This window comes from Silurus meridionalis, chromosome 20 (genome assembly GCF_014805685.1).
Source record: "Silurus meridionalis isolate SWU-2019-XX chromosome 20, ASM1480568v1, whole genome shotgun sequence".
Taxonomy (NCBI): domain Eukaryota; kingdom Metazoa; phylum Chordata; class Actinopteri; order Siluriformes; family Siluridae; genus Silurus; species Silurus meridionalis.
This window is the reverse complement of record NC_060903.1, coordinates 2623753-2645081: the sequence shown is the minus strand read 5'-3', so window position 1 is coordinate 2645081 and position 21329 is coordinate 2623753. Positions and strand designations below refer to the sequence as shown.

Sequence of the window (21329 nt, the reverse complement as noted above, 5' to 3'; positions counted from 1 at the left end):
ACCGAAAACATCTACCCTCCTGAAGTGAAGCTCTTGAACTGGAGCTGCATGATATTTAGCATTGCCATGTTGCTGAATGATCACGTGTTCCTAATAAAGTGACCAATGAGTGTATTTCCTTTTCCTGTCTCATCAGTGGACTGTGTTTCAGTGGGAATTCACTCGAGTTAATATTCGTCTTAGTAATAATTAATAATTTTGTTTTCTCTTTAGGTAGTCTCACACACACACACACACACACACACACACACACACACACTCACACACACTCACACACACCCTCTAAGCATGGCTTGTTTTCCCTTCCTCTAAAAAGCCATGCCTTTCACTTTATGAGCTCTGAGGAACACCACGTTCCCTCCCAGTCATTAACACTGCGATAAAAACCAGCGAGGTTTGAAAAAAAGAAGAAACAATGTAAAAAAATAAAATAATTCTTCAGCTTGAACACTTTTGCTCCAGTCTGAGTGTCGAGCGAGCGGTGTTTCTCCAGGTTTACAATCCAGCCAAAGGTTGTGCTCAGAGAGAGATTTATAGAATTATTAAGTAAGCAATTATGATAACCCGAACGTTTTAAAGATAATCGAATGATAAGATTGTGCCAGAGGAGCTCTCGCACTCCACCACTCCAGCAGCACCGTCCCTGGCACCGAGCACTGCTTTCTCCTCGCATGCTATCTCCATTCGTCCTCCAAACACCACGCGACGTTGTGTCTCCTGCCTGCTCACTTGTTTTTTTTTTTTCCTGTCGTCTCAGCTCGGCCTGGGGGCCTCACCGAGGGCCCCGCTGGCTCCGTCGCTAGCAGCCAGGGTTAAAATGACCCCAACGCACAAGTGCCGTTTTTATCAAAGCTCATAAAACCTTGAATGACTATATATATTGATAAAGGCTGTTTAAAGTGTCATTGGAACGATAACATTTGCACTGTAAATGAGGCCCGGAAAAAACTCCGGCTCCAGTCACCGGCCAGCGGTAAAGAACCGCGAAAAAAACAGGGGGCCGAACATCTCAAAACATCCCACTGTGGACCCTTTATACCAAACAAACACCTTTAATGGGGAGATACTGCTAAAGAATGAGTAACTCCTGTAACACTATATACTGTACATCATATATCTATTACTATCTGAGGTTTAATATGTGTGCTGAAAAGTAAGTGCACCCTCTCAGATCCTGGTGAACTCCATCTGCTCCACATTAAAGAATTTACAAGGAGCATGGTTATAGAATTTCATCAATATAAGATCAACTCAAACTATATTTTAAAGTTATGAAAGCAAAACCTTTAAAAAATTTTTTTAGAAAAACAAATATAGATTCGTCGTCTGGCCGCAAAAGATGCAGGATTTTTTTTTTAACACAACATAGATTTATGTTAATGATAGGATTAATGGACGTAAAAAAAAAGAAAAAGTGCAGAATGACTATAAAGTGATTATAGCATGATATAAATATCATTCAAAATGTGCATAGAATTTTTAAATAGGGGAAAATTATTAATTAAAAAATTCACCAATAAATGCATTTTTTTCAACAAAATGAACTAAGTTTTTTCCTTCATGTGAAAAAGTACACTAGTACAACTGATGACATGGGGTTATATTTAATAATTAGCAATAGAAACTATACAAACTAAAAGGAAATTATTTATTGAGATATGTAAATTTTTTTATACAATAATTAAATAATTAGATTTTGTATTTGATTTATTTCTTACAATAATTTGCTTACAATTTTAGGGAATAATTGCTCTTGGGGGGGAAATGCTAATTAAAAAAAAAGTAGCACAGTAATGAACTTTTAAAAGAATTTTTTATTTTTTATATCTAAAAAAATGTAAACAATGGATTTATGAACGAATGAACGAACGTTTATGTCATTTTTTTTACATAGAAACATCGAAAGTGATCTTTTTGAACTGAATAATAAAAAAGACAAATAAGATCATAAAAGTTGTTTAAATAAAATCAGAATGATATGTGTGTGTGTGAGAGTGTGTGTGAGTGTGTGTGAGTGTAAAGGTAAGTTGCAGGGCTGTGAAACAGGGATAAGTGGGGTGTAATTCTTGCACACCCACCCGAGTGCTATGGAAGCATTTGCACGCATACACACTTTGACCAGATCCAGAATATTATTGTGTCAGGGAGCAGGAGGAGGAAGGGAGGAGGGAGGGCGTGAATATGAACATTGTGGCTTCTTTATGGTTTAACAGTGGTGGGGTGGAAAGAGGGGGGTGGGGATGTAGTGGCAGAACTCAGGTCCGAACTCCACTGTCTCTCGAAGGCCTCGTCCCATCCCACCCCATCTCAGTGGCCTTTGCCCGAGCCTGTCATTAACACCGAGCCATAAATATCCTCAGCCAAGCAGCTTCGAGGTGACGCTGGAGGACCTTCAGTCGCACAGAGAGATGTGTCACAACAACAGGGCAGGTTCTCTGGGCGTGGTGCCAGAGAGTGAATTCGACACATCTGGTAGAAGTATAACCTAAAAAAAAATCTCCTCACTGAAATGGCTCAAGAGGAAGCGGCCATGTTTGAACCCCCCCAGCAAATCTGGTGACTTCTGCCACCTTGTGGTGCCTCATGGAATCGGATTCAAAACTAAACGCCATCATGAGCTCCTGATTATCTCCTGATCAGGAGCAGCAGGAGCTCGGAGTGTGAGATAGCTCGGTATTGGATCTTCCTCCAAGACTCTACATCACTCACACAGCAGGGTTCTGCGTCTGTTTACCGTCCCCTGCTGAGACACACACCGAGCCACCACTAATCTCTAGACGGTCGAAGAGGCATGGACACAATGGCGTTTCATGGTCCTGTGAGCGTCTCAATAAACTTGGAGAAAAACACCACAATTTCAGAATGGCAGCAAGAACCGAACCTCGCAAGAAACGTGCTGCTCGTGAAAATCGGTCAGACTGAAAAACATTCAAAGGGAACCGGGAAAAAAAATGATTTGGAATTGTAGATTTGTGTAAGTAGTACTTGGGGTTAGCTGCAGTGGCTGAGTTGCATTACTAGATCGCGCTTATGGAGTGTTCTCCTGCTGCTGCCATTTTGTTTAGTCGTTTCGGAGCGTTTTCTCAAATCATCCTTAATATTTGCATAACCAGTCAGTGCATTTCCTCAAGACGATGTGTACAAACTGCACAACACGATGGATTTCATGCAAAAGCCTCAACTTTTCTTAAAATCCCCAGTTCATCTCTCAAAAGTAAGTATTTGCGTCAATAAGCGTCTCATCGTCATCAGAAAAACACGTCCTTTTGTCGTTGTTCACAAACACGATCGTCACAATGTTTAGTCGAGTTGTCAGTATGAAGCTGCACAGTTTCAGTGTTTCCTGATATAAACTACAGTTTGTGTTACAGTCATTGAAAATGCACAGATTTTAATTTCCTCTGTTTGGAATTTATAAATTTCAGCAACACAAATGTACACATTACTGTTTGTACTGTATTTTGATTTCCGTACAGGATTCACACTTTTTACTGTACTGTATTAGTGTTTGTTTGTTTCTTGGTTGTTCATCCATTTTCAGAAATTGTAATTGTGAAAGTGTTTTGGAGTCTGTCACTATTTGAAGGTTCACAAAATTCACCTCTGAGTTTGGGTACCAGTGCCACGTACCAGTGCCAATTGGATCCCGCTACATGTGTGGAGTTTTGACATTGGACCTCCTGGAGTGTTTAAAGGCTCTGGCATGGAGAAGCTGATGCTGAATCTGTGATGATCACAAATGTTGAGCGCAGTAGCTCCTAGTTTTATAACCATAAAGACTGTTAAAAGAACATCACTTATAATCTTATACTCCAGTGCTCATGTTAGTTCTCACTCTCCAGTGTTCTGTATTGTTGAAAGATTTATGATCAAACTCTTGATGTCACCCAAATGAGGATGAGGTTCCCCTTTTGAGTCTGGTTCCTCTCAAGGTTTCTTCCTCATAACATCTAAAGGAGTTTTTCCTTGCCACAGTCACCACGGCTGCTCATCAGGGACAAATTCACACCATTCACCTTCACTGTTGATTTCTGTAAAGCTGCTTTGAGACAATGTCTGTTGTGAAAAGCGCTATACAAATAAACTTGACTTGAGCTGTTTTAGAGAACTGGTTGATTATCGGTTGATCTGATGCCTTTCACTCCTCTCATTAGTGACATTCAAGATTCATCTGCACAATTCATCAATTCCAGACGCATTCAGAAAAGAAATTCATAGAAATTTCAACTTGACAGATTTTAACAACTGGTTTAACCATTTTGCATTCACTGACGTATACAATGAACTGATGCTGAGACGTTTTTGGAGGTTAAAACTATTCAGATGAAACCAGTATAATACATTTTGATCAACATGAACAAGAACAACTAAAATGACGCATACAGCAGACACTTGAACACAATTAAATGAGGTACAAAAGCATTCGCATTTTGTTTAAAGCGACAAGAAATGTTTTTATGATGCGCACAAATGACTACATGATGTGGAGGTTCAACAAGTAGTTCTGAAATTTTTATTTCTGATCTGAGAAACACTCCAAAGCAACTGAGAAAAAAATGTAAGAAGTGAAAGCAAGTCCTGTTAAATGATCAAGCAGGATTCCTCAAATTTATACCTCAGGTTATTTATTCAGTAGCAAAGTTTGGAGATGATCCGCTGTGGCGCCCCCTATTGGTGGCAGCCGAAATCAGAAGAACCTGCAGCCTTATTCCCACTGGAGTAAAAGTCCAGTTCTAGGAACAACCTTCAGATCCAGTGAGCTCCTGATCAGAATAAAGAGCTCACTGAAGATGCAGGAATAAATGAACAGCACAGGAAGGAAAACATGACTCTTTTTAACATTACTTCAGTGAAACATGCCAAATGAAGGGCCTTAAAATCAGTCCCTTCTGACTAACAAAAAAACAAACACCTGACGCTTGGTCTACCTTCAAGTGGAAAAACCACTCCGGTCTTTCCTCAAAGAAGCCCCTTCCCCAGAGCATCCCACAGCTCACGCTACCCTCTGTCGAGAATCAGCTGAGGGAGACGGATGAAGAACACAACATCTACTAATCAAAAAGATCTCAGACCGAAGCGAGTTGGCCGTCTTCTCGCTGACACATGTTGATCTATACGCACTCCGTTCACACATCCATCTTTCAAAGTGCTCCTGATTCGTTTTATTTCGCCGACGCAGCACTTCTCAGCGAAGTCACAGGGTGTTACAAATCACGATTAAGGAGCAGTGTGTACTCTGAATTGAACAGATTCAAGGATACCGAAGGATCTGGAAGGTATCCTTTGGGAGGTAATAAAAAGTTATCTGCGGAAAAGTGACTTGGTGGCAACTTACTCCACAGAATCAGGCTCGGGGACGAAGAAAGCGTTCCAACAGCAGGCTGACGCTTTGGCGATCCTCTCAAGGCCGAGCTTCCGCATCACACGCTTCCTGGTCGCTTTTGTTTTCACTGCCCAAAGATACAGAATGGAGCTAATATTCGGAATTTTGGTAGAAGCACCAATTTTGAGCGGTTAAAAATGAAAGACCGCAATTTTAACATCCAAAGTTCCTGCAGCAAATCGAATCCAATTGTCCTCATACGGCTACTTACGATGGAGAAGCGGTCCAATGTTTTAATCGTAACTTCAAAACATAGTCGAGACATGTCCTAGTCGCCCAGTGGGGATTAGCAAAATAATGTGTAAACTATACAGTATAAATGTAAGTGGTAGTGAGTTTGTAGACGATCGCCGGTTCGTGAGTGGAGGGTGGAGCCGGACACCAATAAAAAGGAGAGACAAGAGCTTAAATTGGGCTTTGAAACACCAATCATGCGCATTTTAACCCCGGGACAAACTGGTAAGAGTTTGCTATCTCACAAGGCTGGAGATACGAACATGCTGGTAGCTTCATAACCGATCGTACGGAAATTAAAAAGGCGGGAAAAATGTTTCCATTTTTTTTTACAATTTTGTCGTACCGTGATCGTCATTACAACATTGAAAAATCGTAAATCGGACATCGTAACTCGGGGATTACCTGTATATGTATTTGGCAACATGAAATATTTTGTACTATTCTATTTTTCTGTCGTTCTGTGAAAAAAAACCAACAATTTTAAACCATCTATAACAAAAATGACGTAATCACTTGGGAACCTCAAAGAAAGAAGTGCAGAATGAGAAACCTCAGGAAGGTCAGGGCAACTCCGATTTATTTGTGTGAGGTTGAAAGAGAAAATCCTTTGAGATGAAGAAGTGGAGAGATGGAAGGAACGTTTCCTGGATTGTAGTACTACAGGACAACACATGAATCAATCGATTTTCTTCCATGTCGTCTTTTCTCCAGGATGGATAAATATTTTATCCTGCCCAGGGTCACGGTGGATCCTAAGACCTCTACGCCTGAGCCGGGAAAACATCCTGGTTGAGATACACACGTATTCCCACGTACACACGTATTCCGACGATAAAGTTTTTTGGATAGAAACCCACAGAAACCACGAACACGCCGAATTAATCGCTTAATTATACGAATTAATGAATTTACCAAACATCTGCACAAGGATTTTATTAAATCTTTAATCTGAAATGCGTTTCTTTTAAAAGCTCTTTATTTTGCAATACAGAATGAACCCCCTCCCCCCCGACAATCAACATACTGCATACATCAAACTTTTTAAAACCTGGATAAACTTTATGTACTGAAAATAAGGTACAAAATAGACCTTTGAAGTAACCATAACAATACCGTACTACCGTTAAAGTACATTAGTGCCTCTAAGCCTCGGATGGTAGGTAACGTTCCTTTTACTGAAAATGATATACAAAATATTAAAAAGGCAAAAGTATGAAGGTACTTTCTTCCCCTCTACCACCCCAAACACCCCCCCCCTTCCTCCTCCTCCAATGAAAACGAAGAAACAGACCAACAAACGATACAGAAAGAAAGTGTTGCACTGGTAATCTATAGTCATGTTTCATTAAATGGCGCCAATAAATTAGAAAACGGGTTTCATGTGGTTAAAACACTGTCCGGATAGGATCGAGGTTCGACTCAGGATCGTGACATGAGCTTCAGCATCCTGAACTTCAATCAGGAAAAAAGCTTGAAAAAAACCTAGCTTAACTACTTTTCATACTTGCGAACGTTATAAAAAAAAACAAAAAAAACAAACGGATACACTTCTCTTACTGGTTTTATATTAGATTGAATGTTAGAGTTGAAGGATCTATGAAGGATGAGCTCTACATCAAAGCACCTTCACCCCTACAACATGTCCAATTGTGTTGTGGTTTTGCAGCAGTAACTAGCGTTGGATTCCTTTCGTCCGTTTGGATTGCTAAGATCTGTGGCGTTAAAAATTCGACCTCGTGTTCTTAAGACTGTGGAATAACAATAATACTATAATGTGTGTGTGCATACTGCAGTAAAGCTGGTCTGTGTGTGTGTGTGTGTGTTGGGGGAGGTACATCATTACACACAGTGGTGGATGAAGGTGATGCTACTTATACTGTACATACTCAAGAGGCTAGTTTCCCTCTTTTTTAAAAGACTGTGGAGAAAGATATCGGAAAAATGGCAGCGAGAAAGAGGGCAGTTTTCAACTAAGACGAGTGTTTAGTGTTTTCTCGGCTTCACTCGCTCACGTTGGCCTTGAACGCGTGTGCGGAAGCTGAAGGAAAGCGGCGTTGGGCTGATCTCAGAGAGCGCTGCGGGGGAAGGATGTGCCGATTCCACAGCGAGTACTGAAAGGACACATATATTGGGACACCTGATTTTTCCAGCCATGTGTTTCATATACAAACGGTTATTATTGTGTAGGACGTCTTTGAATTCAGAAGCATGACTTTTTCCTTTCACTTGAACTTGAAGACCCAAAACCTGTTCCAGCATGACAATCCTCCTGTGCACAAAGCCAGCTCCATGAAGATACGCTTTATTACATGGGATGAAAGTGTGTGAAAGATCTCCTACTATAGAGCTCCGAAATCCCGCAAAACATCTTCCCAGAAGATTGGAAGTTCTTATAAGAGCAAATGGGAACTCAATGTGGAATGGGATGTTCAAAAAGTACATACCATCTTACAGTCAGGTGTCCACACACTTTTGTACATACTGTGTACATTGTAAGCAAGAAGGGATGATACTTCATTTTTCTGTGAAGCTCTGGTGAAAAAGCTTCAGAGTCATAAATGCTGCAATCAGCATTTTAATATCAAATCTCAGACGATGTAGAAGAAATTTACTAAGTATCTGATTATACATCAAACCAAGGGTCGGGTCGATATATCGATACTGCGAATAATGATCATGCGATACTCTTTAACGAGATACCACTCACATGGTGATTTATTTATTTATTTTTATATATAATTACAAATGAAATAGTTTCTGAACAAATGCAGTTGATTTGATGTCATTTTTTTTGTACTTTTTATACTGGTTGTGCAGGCAGTTTGGTAGCCTTATCATGAGACGCATAGTGTTTTATAAAAATGTCCTCAAGTACAGAGAGAGAGAGAAGTGTCTCCAAAACATTTGAGTGGTAGTGTAGCGTGGCTCAGATCGGGAGCATCACTTTTCAGAGGGATAAAAGTTATAAAAAAAAAAAAAAAAAGATAAAACCAAACTTTCTCATACTAAGTCATGGCCGACATTTGACGCCAAATTAGTTTTAGTTTAAACTAGTTTAGTTTAAAATTCGTTTTTGACGCCCAGATTTGATTTTTGAGGACTTCAGTTCTCACGTTTATATTGGAGGTCTTGATTTTTGCATCATTTTCATTTCATTTATTTATTCTTATAAAACCGGCTGTTTTTTTGGCTGTAAACCGTCTGCTGATGGACGTGACTTTAGGACGTCGTCTTGTTTTTTGGTTATATCATTAAAAAAATCATGAACCAACCCACTCCACATTAACTGTAGTTCTTGTTCTGCTGCTCTTCGTGAGACGTTGGTGCTGTCCTGTTCTCACGATCTCTGGTAGTTAATAAGAACAACCCGGGTTTCTCCGAGACGCGTGAAGAGACACAGAGGAAACCTTGTCAGACGATTAACTCGCACTGTCCATATATAATTAATGAGGAAGTGAGTAGCCCCGCCCACCCGGTCAGAACAGGTATTTTGGTTATTTTGGTATTTTGTGGTGTTGTCCGAATCGGCACATCCTTTTCCAAGCTTTTTTAGATACTAAAAAAAGTAGTAGAAGCACACGAAGCGGAACGCGTAAGCTTCGGCTCAGCAGTCCGAGGCCAAACGTGCTGCATAGGTAAAGACTTGTAGTGTTCTGAGCTCAGAAATCTGGTAGCGTTTTAACCCACTATTAGAAGCACATACACTCTAAGAAGCAACTTTACATTTTTGGAACAGTTTAAAAAAAAAAAAAAAAAAAAAAAAAAAAATGAAAGAAAAAAAAAATAAAATGGAAGAAAGCAGAGCAAAAGACATAACTGTGACCTCATCCACCATGCACTCAGTGTATGTTTGTAGTGGACCAAAGACAATAAACCATGATGCAGTCCAGAAGGTTGCTTTAAGACGATAAACAAAAAGATAAAGATTAACACTGATGGAGCCGCTGCTGCCGTGAAAAGCGTGGACGAGTCGAAGGCTTGGAACTCTAGTACAGGAGGATCCGTCTCTCGATGGCCTTCCGGCAGATGGGGCACTCGCTCATGCGGTCGCCGCACAGCTGGCACGTGCCGTGGCCGCACATGAAGATCATGTTCTTTAGACGATCCAGACACACTGGGCACATTGTCTAGAGCAAAAAGATAACAAAACAAAAAACAATGGTTTAGGGTTTGTTTCCACAAAACCGCCAAACAATGAGCAAAAATGGCTAATAATGGAAGTAGAGCAAGGGTTAAGGGCCTCGCTTAAGGGCCCAACAATGGCAGCTTGGCAATACTCGAGTTTGAAACTCCAACCATCTGATCAGTAAGCCACAGCCTTAACCTACTATATAGTAAAGAAAATAAATATAATACGTCACTGTACTGAAGTAGCTTCTCTACTTAACTGAAGTGTTTCCATTTGGGGAGATTTTTACTGTAAATCCATTTTAAAGTCAAATATCGTCCTTTATACTCTACAATTTGCAAAATCAGTCGTTTCTTTTTATGTATAAAGATAAAAACTGATTGATCACCAACATACAGTTCAGCATCAGTTCAACAGAACATTTTGAGAGGGTGTGATAGTCACATTCGAATCTTTACACATCAACTGAGTTGATTAATTAAAGAGTCTTGTGACTAAAAATGATAATAGGAACATTATACTGTTACTGGAGTCATATTTTACCGAGTGCGTCTCTACTGTACCTCAACTACCTGGTTTGTGTAGTTTGTTCGCCGCTGTTGGCCAACAATGAGCATCCTAGACATCTCCTACACACTGAAGTCATTTCTGCGCCTCATGTCCAAGCAGAACTTAACAAAACCACATTATAGACAAGTATTTCAAATTCTGCTCGTCAATCATCTCCCAAGACTTACACAGCTCACCGATTCCAATCGAACCATATTTCATACAGCTTTGGCGCACCTGCATTCGAACCCTACCTGCTCTTTGATGTCTTGGAGCTGCTGCTGGAGCTTCTGCACGTCTGCGTTGACGTTAGTGTTGTCCTTGTCCCTCTGCAAGGCCGGGATGTTTCCGCTGGCTGCAATGCAAAGACAGGCGCGTGCTTAGAACCCGCTGTCGTATCACCACCACCCGCTGGTAACAGACGCCCCGTCTGCTGATAGGCGGGGGACTGCTGAACCAGTGGGCTTGATGAACCTTGACCAAAGTGAGATTTTCTTTGATTCGCTTCGGTTTCTAAACTCAAATTATGAGGTGAAGGCTTCGGTTAGACTTTTTAATTTTTAAAAACACAGTCTAGAAAAGATTTTAGTTCAGTTGCCAGGAGCTGGAGCTCCACGATGGCTCCGGAGACTCCCGCATGAGAGAGCAGGTTTGGAAAACAGAGAATTGAAGGAAGGGGGGGAGGAAGGGAATACTTACACCAACTTAGTGCCAGATTGTTGGGCTGAAGAAGATCCTGCGACCCCCCTGCCACTGAGTTAGAGCCCCCTGCTGAGAAGCAACCAATCACAGGGTTACGTAATGATGCATGGAGCTCTGCAAATGCGCTCAGGGCTGAACCTAGCCTGCCCTACGGCACAGCGTCATGAGCTGTTCAAGAGGACGAGTAAAAGGAAAGAGCAGTCTGTTACGAGTGAGATTAAGAAAAGGCCTGGATATTTCACCGCTTGGGGATTGTGGGGGGGGCTTCGGGAAAAAACCTAGAAAAAGCGCCTCTTTTTTTTTTTTAATGGTCATCGTGATGAAGCGGGAACAAATCTAGCACTCCAGGCTCAAATCTGTGACCTTGAGTAACCCCCCCGTTCCCACCCGGTGCTATTTTTTTCCAGGCGGTCGTGTTGTTCGTCATGTCCACTTTCGGCCTGACGGGTCCCTTTGGACGTGGATGCTGAAGTGCTCTGTGTGTGTGTGTGTGGGGTGCTTGGAGATTGTGAGGTCAGACAACATTTTGTGGGACGCTAAAGTAAAAGTGGGCTCTTGACAAACAGAATGCAGATAATGAGGGTTGTGGGATCTGAGTGAGAGGGAGGGGGGGGGTGAGAAGAGTTACGAGCTGCATTCTTTCTGTTGACTGAACTGTGTGTGTGTGTGTGTGTGTGTGTGTGTGTGTGTGTGTGAGAGAGAGAGAGACTATTCGACGTCAGCTTGGAAGGATCTGTCGGACCTCAACGCGTCGCTACAAAGAAAACAGATCCCTTGGCAAAAAAAAACAAATACCATATAAGTGAACTTACACGAGTGTCCCTTTGAACTCAAAATAAGCCAACAGGGTTTAAAAAAAAAAAAAAAAAAACAGACAGAGGCCTATGAGCACTGGGATCATGATGAATGGAGGTGAAGAATACTGTATGACCAAAAACACAATACACTCATGGAAAAAAACAAACAAACACAGGACTGAAAATCTTCGGGGGAGGAAAAAATTATAGTTTGCAAAATCAGCGAAGACACAGGAACTACTTTGTGACCACGTTAAAGAAAAAGTCCACCTTTTTAAACACACTGAAATCCGTGTGATGCGTCTAATAGCGAAATCGGCGATGCAAAAGGAATGCAACAATACTACGCAGTTACTCGAGCAGACGACATGCGAAAATTAGTTTGAAAGCTACGATTTAGGGGTGTAACGGTGCATGTATTCGTACCGAACCAGAGTACAGGGCTTTCGGTTCAGCGCACGTGTACCGAACGTAATCCTGTTTACGTGCGGAACATAAGGAAGGTATTAAGTGGCGTAAAAATTAAAAGATTTTGTTTTGCGCAAGTGAATTTTTTTATTTTTTATTGTAAACTGCTGATGCTCACAAATGTTATTTATAGTAAACTTGATAAATTGACGTGATAAAAAGTGAGAAGCAATTTTGTGTTTTCCATTTCTTCCCCCTAAACGTACCAAAATTAAAGCGAACCGTGACTTTAAAAACCGAGGTAACCGTGAATTTTGTGTACTCTTGCACCCCTAGTGGACAGAGCTGACCATAGCGACACATCTGGAGACTGAAGTGTCGCTGCATCCGTCTTTTTCACACTGAACAATTTGAATATTTATTTTAACATAAAATCGTGGACGCCGACAAGCGGTTCGGGTGGATTTTTCCTTTAAGACATTATAAAGTGGAACAACACAGAAGCCTATAAGAAGACCAAATACCAAACATATTAAGAAAACATGAACATGAGCAATAAAGTAAAACAGAAGCAACAAGCCAAGTCAAAACACTGAGTATGAATACAATATGAAAAAAAGAAAAAAGGGAGCTGGTGGAAGTTCACTCACTAATGTCCTCATCATCAGTGGCATCCTCCATACCTTTCCCTCCGCAGCACAGGACGAACGGAGTGCGCCGCTCCACCACTGCCCGACACTGTACACACTTCTTCATCAGGCTGGCACAGTCTACACACACACACACACACACACACACACACACACACACACACAAATAAAGAGGTTAAAACCCCAATTACGTTATCAAACAATCTTTCCATAAAGATTTTAAAATGGAAACAGTACTCAACATTATTAAAAAAACTACTGAATCATGAAAATGTGCTAAATTAAAAATAAATATGGATTTTGTTATTCAATATATAATTATATAATTAATAAATATAAAATAGCGCTCCCCGTGCAGCACGCAGTCTCTATATATATATAAAAAAAGAAAGCATGTGGCATCAGTGGTTCGCCTCTAGAGGCCGCTCTTGTAATGACAGTGGAACCTCTCAGCTGCTTCAGCAACGGACGCAACCCGGAAAAACTATCAGGATGGATTTTTTTTGCAGATAGACGATAGTTCTAGCAATCAACTGTCAGTGCACATTAATTGGCAAAACCGATGAATCAGTCGACCTTTAATCCTATACAATTGTGAGCAGTTTGGGGAAGAAGTATACGGCTAAAAAAGTTAAGTGTCCCAATAATTTTGTCCATATAGTGTAGCGTGCACTGACTGAGTTCCCCCACTGATAGATGTGTGTTTATACCCCTATATAGTGAGTGATGTCATGCACGGAATAAAAAGGGTCTGTGGATGATGGGATTGCAGGGGAATAAAATCTATCAATTCAAAACACACGGAAAGTAAACAAACAACAACAAGAAAAAAGCTTCCGGATCGATCTGGATTACTGCGGATGTGTCCACAGACTGATGAAGTAAGAAGAGACACAGAGCTACACGTCTGTAGTATCGTTTTACGTGACGCTTTCACACCTACACGTCCGTGTGAAAAAGGAAAATTGGAGCATCGGACTTACTCTCACAAGCGCACATGTGACCGCAGGGCTGGAAGAGCACGGCTGCTTTCTTGTCTGAGCAAACAACACACTCTTCTATCTGTGGATCAGAGCAGAAAAGAGGTTCAGGGTATTTGAACTATGAGACCCAAAACCTGTTCCAGCATGACAATGTTCCTGTGCACGAAAACAGCTCCAATAAGATATGCTTTACATTATAGAGCACAAACCCTAGTGAACACCTAGCCAGAAGACTGACTGCACCCCAGGTCTCCTCACCTCACCCACTTCACTAACGCTCTTGTCGCTAAATGAACACAAAACTCCACAAGAATCTGGTGGAACATTTTCCCAGAACTGTGGAGATCACTAGAAGATAAATGGGGAGTAAACGTGGAACGGGACGTGCGCACGCTCGGGTGTCCACAAACCTTTGCTCACACACTGTATTATATTTGGAAATAGCTGGTGAAATTATTGCTTTTAAACCGACCAGTGAATTCTGGATTCTGATTGGTCAGAAAGTGGTAATTATACGGTAGTTTTTTTATTTTTATAATGCAGGTTATTATTATTATTATTATTAGCATTCAACATATTAAAAAAAATGCCTGCTTGGGTTCACTATATTGAACAAATTTTCTTTGTATATTGAATTAAATTAAGTTGTATAAAACAAATGAAGGCGATGCACTTTTTAAAAATTATTTTAATTAAAATTTGCACAAATTAGATTGATTGAATGAAATAAACGAGTTATAATAAATAATAAAAAAATAAAGAAAAGAAAAGAAAAAGAAAAGCAAAGTGCGAACTTAATAAAAGGATTTTTTGCCGTTTTTCCCCCCACAAAGAAGCTACAACTTTAAAAGACACCGCCACAATATTTTAAGTGATAACAGGACCTAGAGTCATAGCTGTAACTAGAAACGGATAAAAAGTACATTCCACTTTTTTTTTAGCTTTTTTTTTTGTGAAATTTCTTGAAATTCTGCTTTGGTACATCTGGCACATTAGAAGACAGACAGACAGAATACATTTCCCATCAATGCTGCACTGAGTCGGTACCTTGGTCCTGGACTGGACCTGCTCTTTACAGATCAGACACTTCTTGACGCGAGGAGAACACAGCGAGCAGGTGGCGATGTGGCCGCACGGCCCGAACAGGGTGTCGCGCTTCATATCCGAGCACACCATGCACTCCTCCAGGGTCTCGTTGTTGCTGTTCAGAGACGGGCTGCGGGAGCCCACCTGTCCGCTGAGAGACGGCAGGAGAGGAGAAAAGACGGTGGGAGAGAAGTGATGAAGGGAAGAAAGTAGTGGAGAAAGAAAAAAAAAATGGATGAGAGCAAGAAGGCACCGAGATTGGACGGGGCAGGAAGAGAAGAAAGACGGAGAAAAAAAAAAAAGTAGATCAGACAAGTGAAACTGTAAAATGTGTGATTTAAAATGTTTATTCTCCCATAAATGTTTTGTTTACAGGTTTATAGTAAATCAAAGCGGGTACCTGGTTTTCTCCTTGTGGCACTTGGCCAGGGCTTTGCACAGGCTCGGGTCGGGGCACAGGTCGAGCGGAGACTGGCCCTTCTTGTTGCGGATGGTGAGGTCGGCACCGTTGGCTGCCAGGAAGCAGGCGATGGAGGCGGCGCTCTTCTTCTCTGCTCCTTGAGTCCCCAGTCCCATAATCAGCTACAGAGAACCGGGACACAGTGAAACACGGAATTAACCCAAAACTCACATCTACATAGAGAAGAGCAGTCATGTGTAACGCGTAAATCCAGATTATGATCAGTTATCGTTCTAGAAACGAAAAAAAAAAAGCCATAGAAATCTCCTAAATAACAATTAAAGAGTCTCTGGAATATACTGATGCCACATACATCCTGGAAAATGCCAGAAATGTGTGGGTTTTGTTTATAAATATATACATGTGGCAGCTTGGTGGTGCTGAGATTAGAACTTGAGACCTTCTGATCCAAAATCTAAAGACTTACACTAGTGTAACACCAAGAACCATGATGATCACATAGAACCATTTGGTTCAGTCAGGAACCTTTTAGTTCAAGCAGAAACCATTTAAGTTCAGCCAGGTACTACAAGCTGAAGAACTAAGAACTGAGCTAAGAACCCTTTTAGCTCAGTCATGAACCGTTTGTTTATTCAGGAACCATTGCAAATCAGTGAAAAACTATTTACTTAAAGCAGGACCCATTTAGTTGGGATCCACTGGAGTTCAGCCAGGTTCCATTTATTGAAGAACCTTTTTAGCTCAGTCAGGATCCTTTTGTTTAGTGAGGAACCACTGCAATTCAGTGAAGAACTTTATAGTTTGGTCAGGAACCATTTAGTTCATTCAGGAACTTTCCTAATTGGTCCAAAATGTGCTCAGAAAACTGAAGGCAACATTGACCCCGATTCCTGCAGGTTCCTGTAAAGGTTCCTGCACTGGGAAACACAAGCATAAACAAGGTTTTATTACAAAGTAAAAAGATCTTTTTAAAGGCTGCATATAAAAGCAACAGCAGACGAGTTACACAAAATCGCCCGCTTCTGAGCTGCTGTTCCTGAAATGTAAAGAACGACCACAGAGTAACCAGAGCAGACGATCCACCTGGTCTGGAGGAGTTTAATGTGTTTATCTGAGATGTTCTGCTCCACGCTGCCGGAGTGAAGACTGGAGGAGTCGCTTGATGGGTTACACGGCGAGGTAATGGGCGAGAGATCAATCACGCCGATTTGACTGCGTTAATAAATGGTAAACCGCCGACCCCGTATCAGAATCTGCCCTGCTGGAGGGTCTGAGGGCAGAGGGAAATGAGGAAGCGCTGCTGGTATCTGTGCAGGTCAGAGGTCAGGTGCTGCGTGATGGAAAGAGAGACAGTAGGTCTTGGGGATCTGGACAGCGAGAGGTGTTAATGAGGATGAGAGATGGTGGTTGGACAGCAGGTCAAATAGATATGTGAAGGGAAAAAAAAAACCTTTACGAGATGATGCACTCGTCCTTACAGCCAAAAGTCCACTTTCAGTCCAGCATTAAAAAGATGGTAAAAATATTATTCATAAAGTTTAAGGATAATAAGCCATTTTTTTGCGCCAGACCCACATATTCACTTTCCAAGGATGAACTATTTGTTCATCAGGATTTCCTTCATTTATTTTAAGACTAACTGATACCTCAATGGGCCACAGCTTTCCTTTCCCTCTTGCCATTTTTTCACTGTCCACAAGAGGGCGCTTCTTTAAAAATCTTTCATCTAACTCAACTTCAGTTAAGAATTTCAGCGATTCCTCTCATCAGAACAAGTCCACTTCTTTCTAATCCCAAAACAACTCCCTGACATATCGACTGTGTTTTTTCTTTGAGTAGACAACGTGAAGAGCACACAGTGATGGTCAAAACTAATCACAGGAAAAGAGACGCTGGAACCACAGGACTTTAATCCAGAGACGTCATATGCAATTGTGTGCCTATAGAATTTGTGGAAAAAACAAAAAGTCCGGTTGTTCCAATGCTTTTGTCCACACACTATTAACTGATCAGCTACAAACCACAAATATTTTAAGAACTAAACTAAACGCGTCTCACATAAAACAGCTTTTTTAATAACTCAACTCAACAGTTACATTAAATCCGTGTTTGATGGGAATAAAGTCGGATTTGTGGAGGATGTAATAAGCCGTGTTGCGTAACGATGAGTGAGGATTCGGAGAAATTCGTATCCGAAGGCGCAGTTGCATAAATGTTGAAAATTGTTGCATCATTTATAATGAAATTACAGCAAGAAATAAATAATGCAGTAATCCCTGTTTATAGAGCTTTATAATGACGAGAGAAATGAGGGAAAGAGTCGCTGAGAGGTGTGGGTTTGTTACATCGGCCGCTCGCCTGTGTGATTTATTTCCTCACGCTCACATTCATCATCCTACTGTCCAAACATCTACAAGCTCTTTTAGCAAATGTGCAGAAACTCTACATCGGGGGCAGGGGGTCTCAGCTGCTGTTTGGGTTAAAAAGTGCCTCTAGGAACCATTTAGTTCAGTCAGGAACCGTGTGGTTCAGTCAGGAACTGTTTGGTTTAGTCAGGAACCCAATCCATTTGGTCCAGTCAGGAAAAAGAACCATTTAGTTCATTCAGGATTCTTATGGTTCAGCTAAGAATAGTTTATTGCAGTCAGGAACCATTTAGTTCAGTCAGGAACCAGAACCCGTTCTTAGCCAAGAATAGTTGACTGCAGTCAGGAACCATTTATCTTAGTCAGGAACCAGACCCATTTGGTTCTGTCAAGAATAGTTTATTTTAGTCAGAAAAGAGTAAAAAAAAATTTCAACTAGGAATCGAAAACCCTTGGTTTGGTCATAAACCGGAACCATCTGGTTTAGTCAAGAGATGTTCGGTTCAGTCAGAAACTGGAACTGTTTGGTTCGGTTAGAAACTGGAACCGTTTGGTTCAGTCAGAAACTGGAACCGTTTGGTGCAGCCAAGAGCTTTTAGTTTGCTCAGAATTAATTTATTTCAGACAGAAGCCATTTGGTTCAGTCAGGAACCCTTTAATAGTAAATGTCCGGAATGTTTTTGCGGGACTTTCTGCGTAGGTGGTCGATCTGGGCGTCATAATTAGCGATTCATAAGAAGGTAAGTGGGATTCGCACGTCCCCCCCCAAACGGATCTTAATGGGCTGCGAACGAGCAACTCATTTAGCAGCCGTTCTGCTATTTTAACTTGGCTACAGCTGCCATTCCTCCTCTCGTTGGGGCTCTCCGGTTCCACTGAGGTCAACGGATAGGCAGGACCGTCAGTGAGAGGTTTAAAAAAAAAAAAAGAAAAGAAATAAGGGAAGGGAAGAGAACGCCGTCGTTCCAATGACTCTGGATTGTTTCCCCTGATTGTGTCGCGGCTCACCGCTTCTTACATCTGCTCTGATGGAGCCGCTGGGCCGAGAAATTCAATTTTCTCCATTGCGCTGCTGGATTGTACAAGTGAACGTGCTGTAGATTTCAATTAGGCCTAAGAACGTTCTCCTCCTGATCTCTGCAGCGCCCTCTACTGCTTTCCGGCAGTGTGACGAGGCTCCGTGTGTGAGCGCAGAAGGACGAGGAGAAGCTCAGATGATTACTTATTATTACCATGTATGGAAGGAGTCTCGAGTGTCAGCGGAACCAACATTTACAATGCAAAGTGGGGGTAAAGCGTATCCAGATTAGCAGCTTTCTGTTTTATTCTTTGACGAAATGTTTCTTATTCAGTAGAAAATTTAAACAGCGAACGTAACAAACGTAACACTATTCAGACAAAAGCTTGTGGACACCTGATCATGAGATTCGTACGTGCTTTTTCAACATTCCACATTTAGTCTTCATTGACTGTTAAAGTCGAGGTATTGATGTAGGTGAGGAGGCCTGGACGGAGCTCTATAGCAGGAGATCTTCCACACACTTTCAACCCATGTGAAGCAGATCTTTATGGAGCCGGCGGCTTTGTACACAGGAACATCATCATGCTGGAACAGGTTTGGGTCTCCTAGTTTAAGTGAAGGGAACATTTCATACTCCAGCATCTAAAGACGTCCTACACAACAGCATGACTCCGGATTTGTGGAAAGAATTTCGAGGAAGATCCACGTATTGGTGGAAAAGTCAGGTGTCCAAAAACTTGTCCATACAGTGTAGATTTACCTCAATAATAATAAAAAAGCTTTTTGAGCTTCTTCTTGATGTGTGCGTTTAATAAACCCCGTGAACATGCTTAGGTGTGTACCGTGTTCTTGGAAGGCTCCCAGGGCTCCACCTTGCTGACGTCCTGCATGTCCTGGAGCTGCCGGAGCTGGGACAGGGTGTGATGGCGTAGGGCCTCGTGCAGCGGCGTGTCCCCGTCCTTGTCCTGAACGTCCAGCTTGGCCTCGGCTCTCACCAACAGCTGCAGAGTTACAGAAGACGTGTTAAAACTCGGAGAGGGAACCAGAGAGTTTCTCTCTAAATCCATGAGGCACCTATAGAAAAAATACTCATTTCTGATTGGCTGGGAGGAGTGCATCACTGACGTAGATCTGAATAGGAAATAATTCTCAATTCAGATCAATCTGAAATTCATAAAATAAATAAATAAAACGCCATCTCACTAACATTCCGCCACATTAAATGTATTAATAAATGGCCAAAAAACTGTTGATTTTGAAGGGACACAAATTCGTAATCGAGGAGTTGCTTTGGTATGACGTAACAAAAGCATCATGACGCTCTGTTACTAAAAAATATTAATTTAAATGAAACAAAAAAACAAACAAAAAGAAAAACGCGCGCGTGTTTGGTGTATTTAGTTTGCATTATCGTTAACTAAATACACCAAACACACACATGTATCCAGGCGCAATCCTGCTTCACGGCCACAAGATGGCACTCAAACGACCTTCGAATTCCCCATTCAGACCAGTCCACTCCGAGTAGCACTCTGGAGTCCTTGAGGCTGAATTAATTGAAACAGAGAGGCTGATTATGCTGCAGGAGGCCGTGCGTGGTGAAGCTCAGAATGAGGAGAAGGAGGAAGAGGAGGATGGGAATAAGGTGTTGAAGTACAAACGGAAGTGGAGCGATCACTCACCCGGACGATCTGCGTGTGTTGGCGCTCCACGGCCAGGTGCAACGCCGTCTGCTGGTTTACGTTCTGTACGTCCAGACTGGCGCTTCCCTGTGAGAGAGACAGAGCGTGTAAATCGCATTTGGCTGAGAGCGTTCTGTCTGGCGCTCCGACCTTAAATCGATCGCCATTAGGGAGATCTGCGATGAACCTGCTGATGAAATATGCAGCGCGTTCTGGAATGCTTTAATACGCAGGACTCCACCTTGTACCTTTCGTTTCTAAATTGCTTGATGGCGCATCTGCGCGTCGGCACTCCCGCTGTGCGACGCTCAGAAACGTGAGCTAAGTAATTGGTATTCAGATATTCCCTGAATGAACCCACTCGGCAACACACACACACACACACACACACACACACACACACACACACACACACTGCACTGCTGCAATGCAGCTCCATACTGCGGCTCGGCCGTGCAGGAGGCTCAAGTCGCACTGGTGTCAAACCTCTCGCTTTCTTTTCCTCTCCAGCTAATGGAATAAGGAGGAAGTGCAAGCAATGCAGCTGGAGTGCACGCGTGTGTGTGTGTGTGTGTGTGTGTGTGTGTGTGTGTGTGTCTGCAGGCGCTATAGTGGGTCACAGGGAAAACTAGACTAACACTCGTGTGGCATTAGTTCGGGTTACGAGATTCGCGGGGCACGATGCGAAGCAGAACTGTGTGGTGCGATGAGGAACCTGAGAACGCACAACGCGACCAAACGTGCCGTCTTTCCGGACCGGTATTTGTTTTTCTTGGGTCGATATTTAAAAATCTGATTTTTTTTTCACCCTCATAAACTATAAATCAGTTCATTTCTAAGTCATGATGAAGAACATTACTTTAATTAAACATTCATTGAATGACAAAAGTCTCTCCAATCAGTGCACCTGCAGGT

At 41.9% G+C, this 21329-nt stretch overlaps 1 protein-coding gene across 6 annotated transcripts in view; it reads right to left on the bottom strand.

The window, feature by feature from the left end:
• Positions 1 to 8307: 8307 nt before the first annotated feature.
• Positions 8308 to 21329, bottom strand: part of mib1 (MIB E3 ubiquitin protein ligase 1) — a 46072-nt gene continuing 33050 nt past the window's right edge. For 3 of the 6 annotated variants that reach the window (XM_046875952.1, XM_046875954.1, XM_046875953.1), the window contains exons 15-23: positions 20415 to 20501; positions 19575 to 19733; positions 15325 to 15506; positions 14886 to 15075; positions 13839 to 13917; positions 12856 to 12975; positions 10998 to 11069; positions 10553 to 10653; positions 8308 to 9747 (exon numbers count right to left, since the gene is read on the bottom strand). In XM_046875952.1, the coding sequence (XP_046731908.1) occupies positions 9607 to 9747; positions 10553 to 10653; positions 10998 to 11069; positions 12856 to 12975; positions 13839 to 13917; positions 14886 to 15075; positions 15325 to 15506; positions 19575 to 19733; positions 20415 to 20501 (1131 nt within the window). In that variant the 3' untranslated portion in view covers positions 8308 to 9606. The remainder of the gene's footprint in view (positions 9748 to 10552; positions 10654 to 10997; positions 11070 to 12855; positions 12976 to 13838; positions 13918 to 14885; positions 15076 to 15324; positions 15507 to 19574; positions 19734 to 20414; positions 20502 to 21329) is intronic. The other 3 variants (XM_046875956.1, XM_046875957.1, XM_046875958.1) reach the window with 3 other exon arrangements.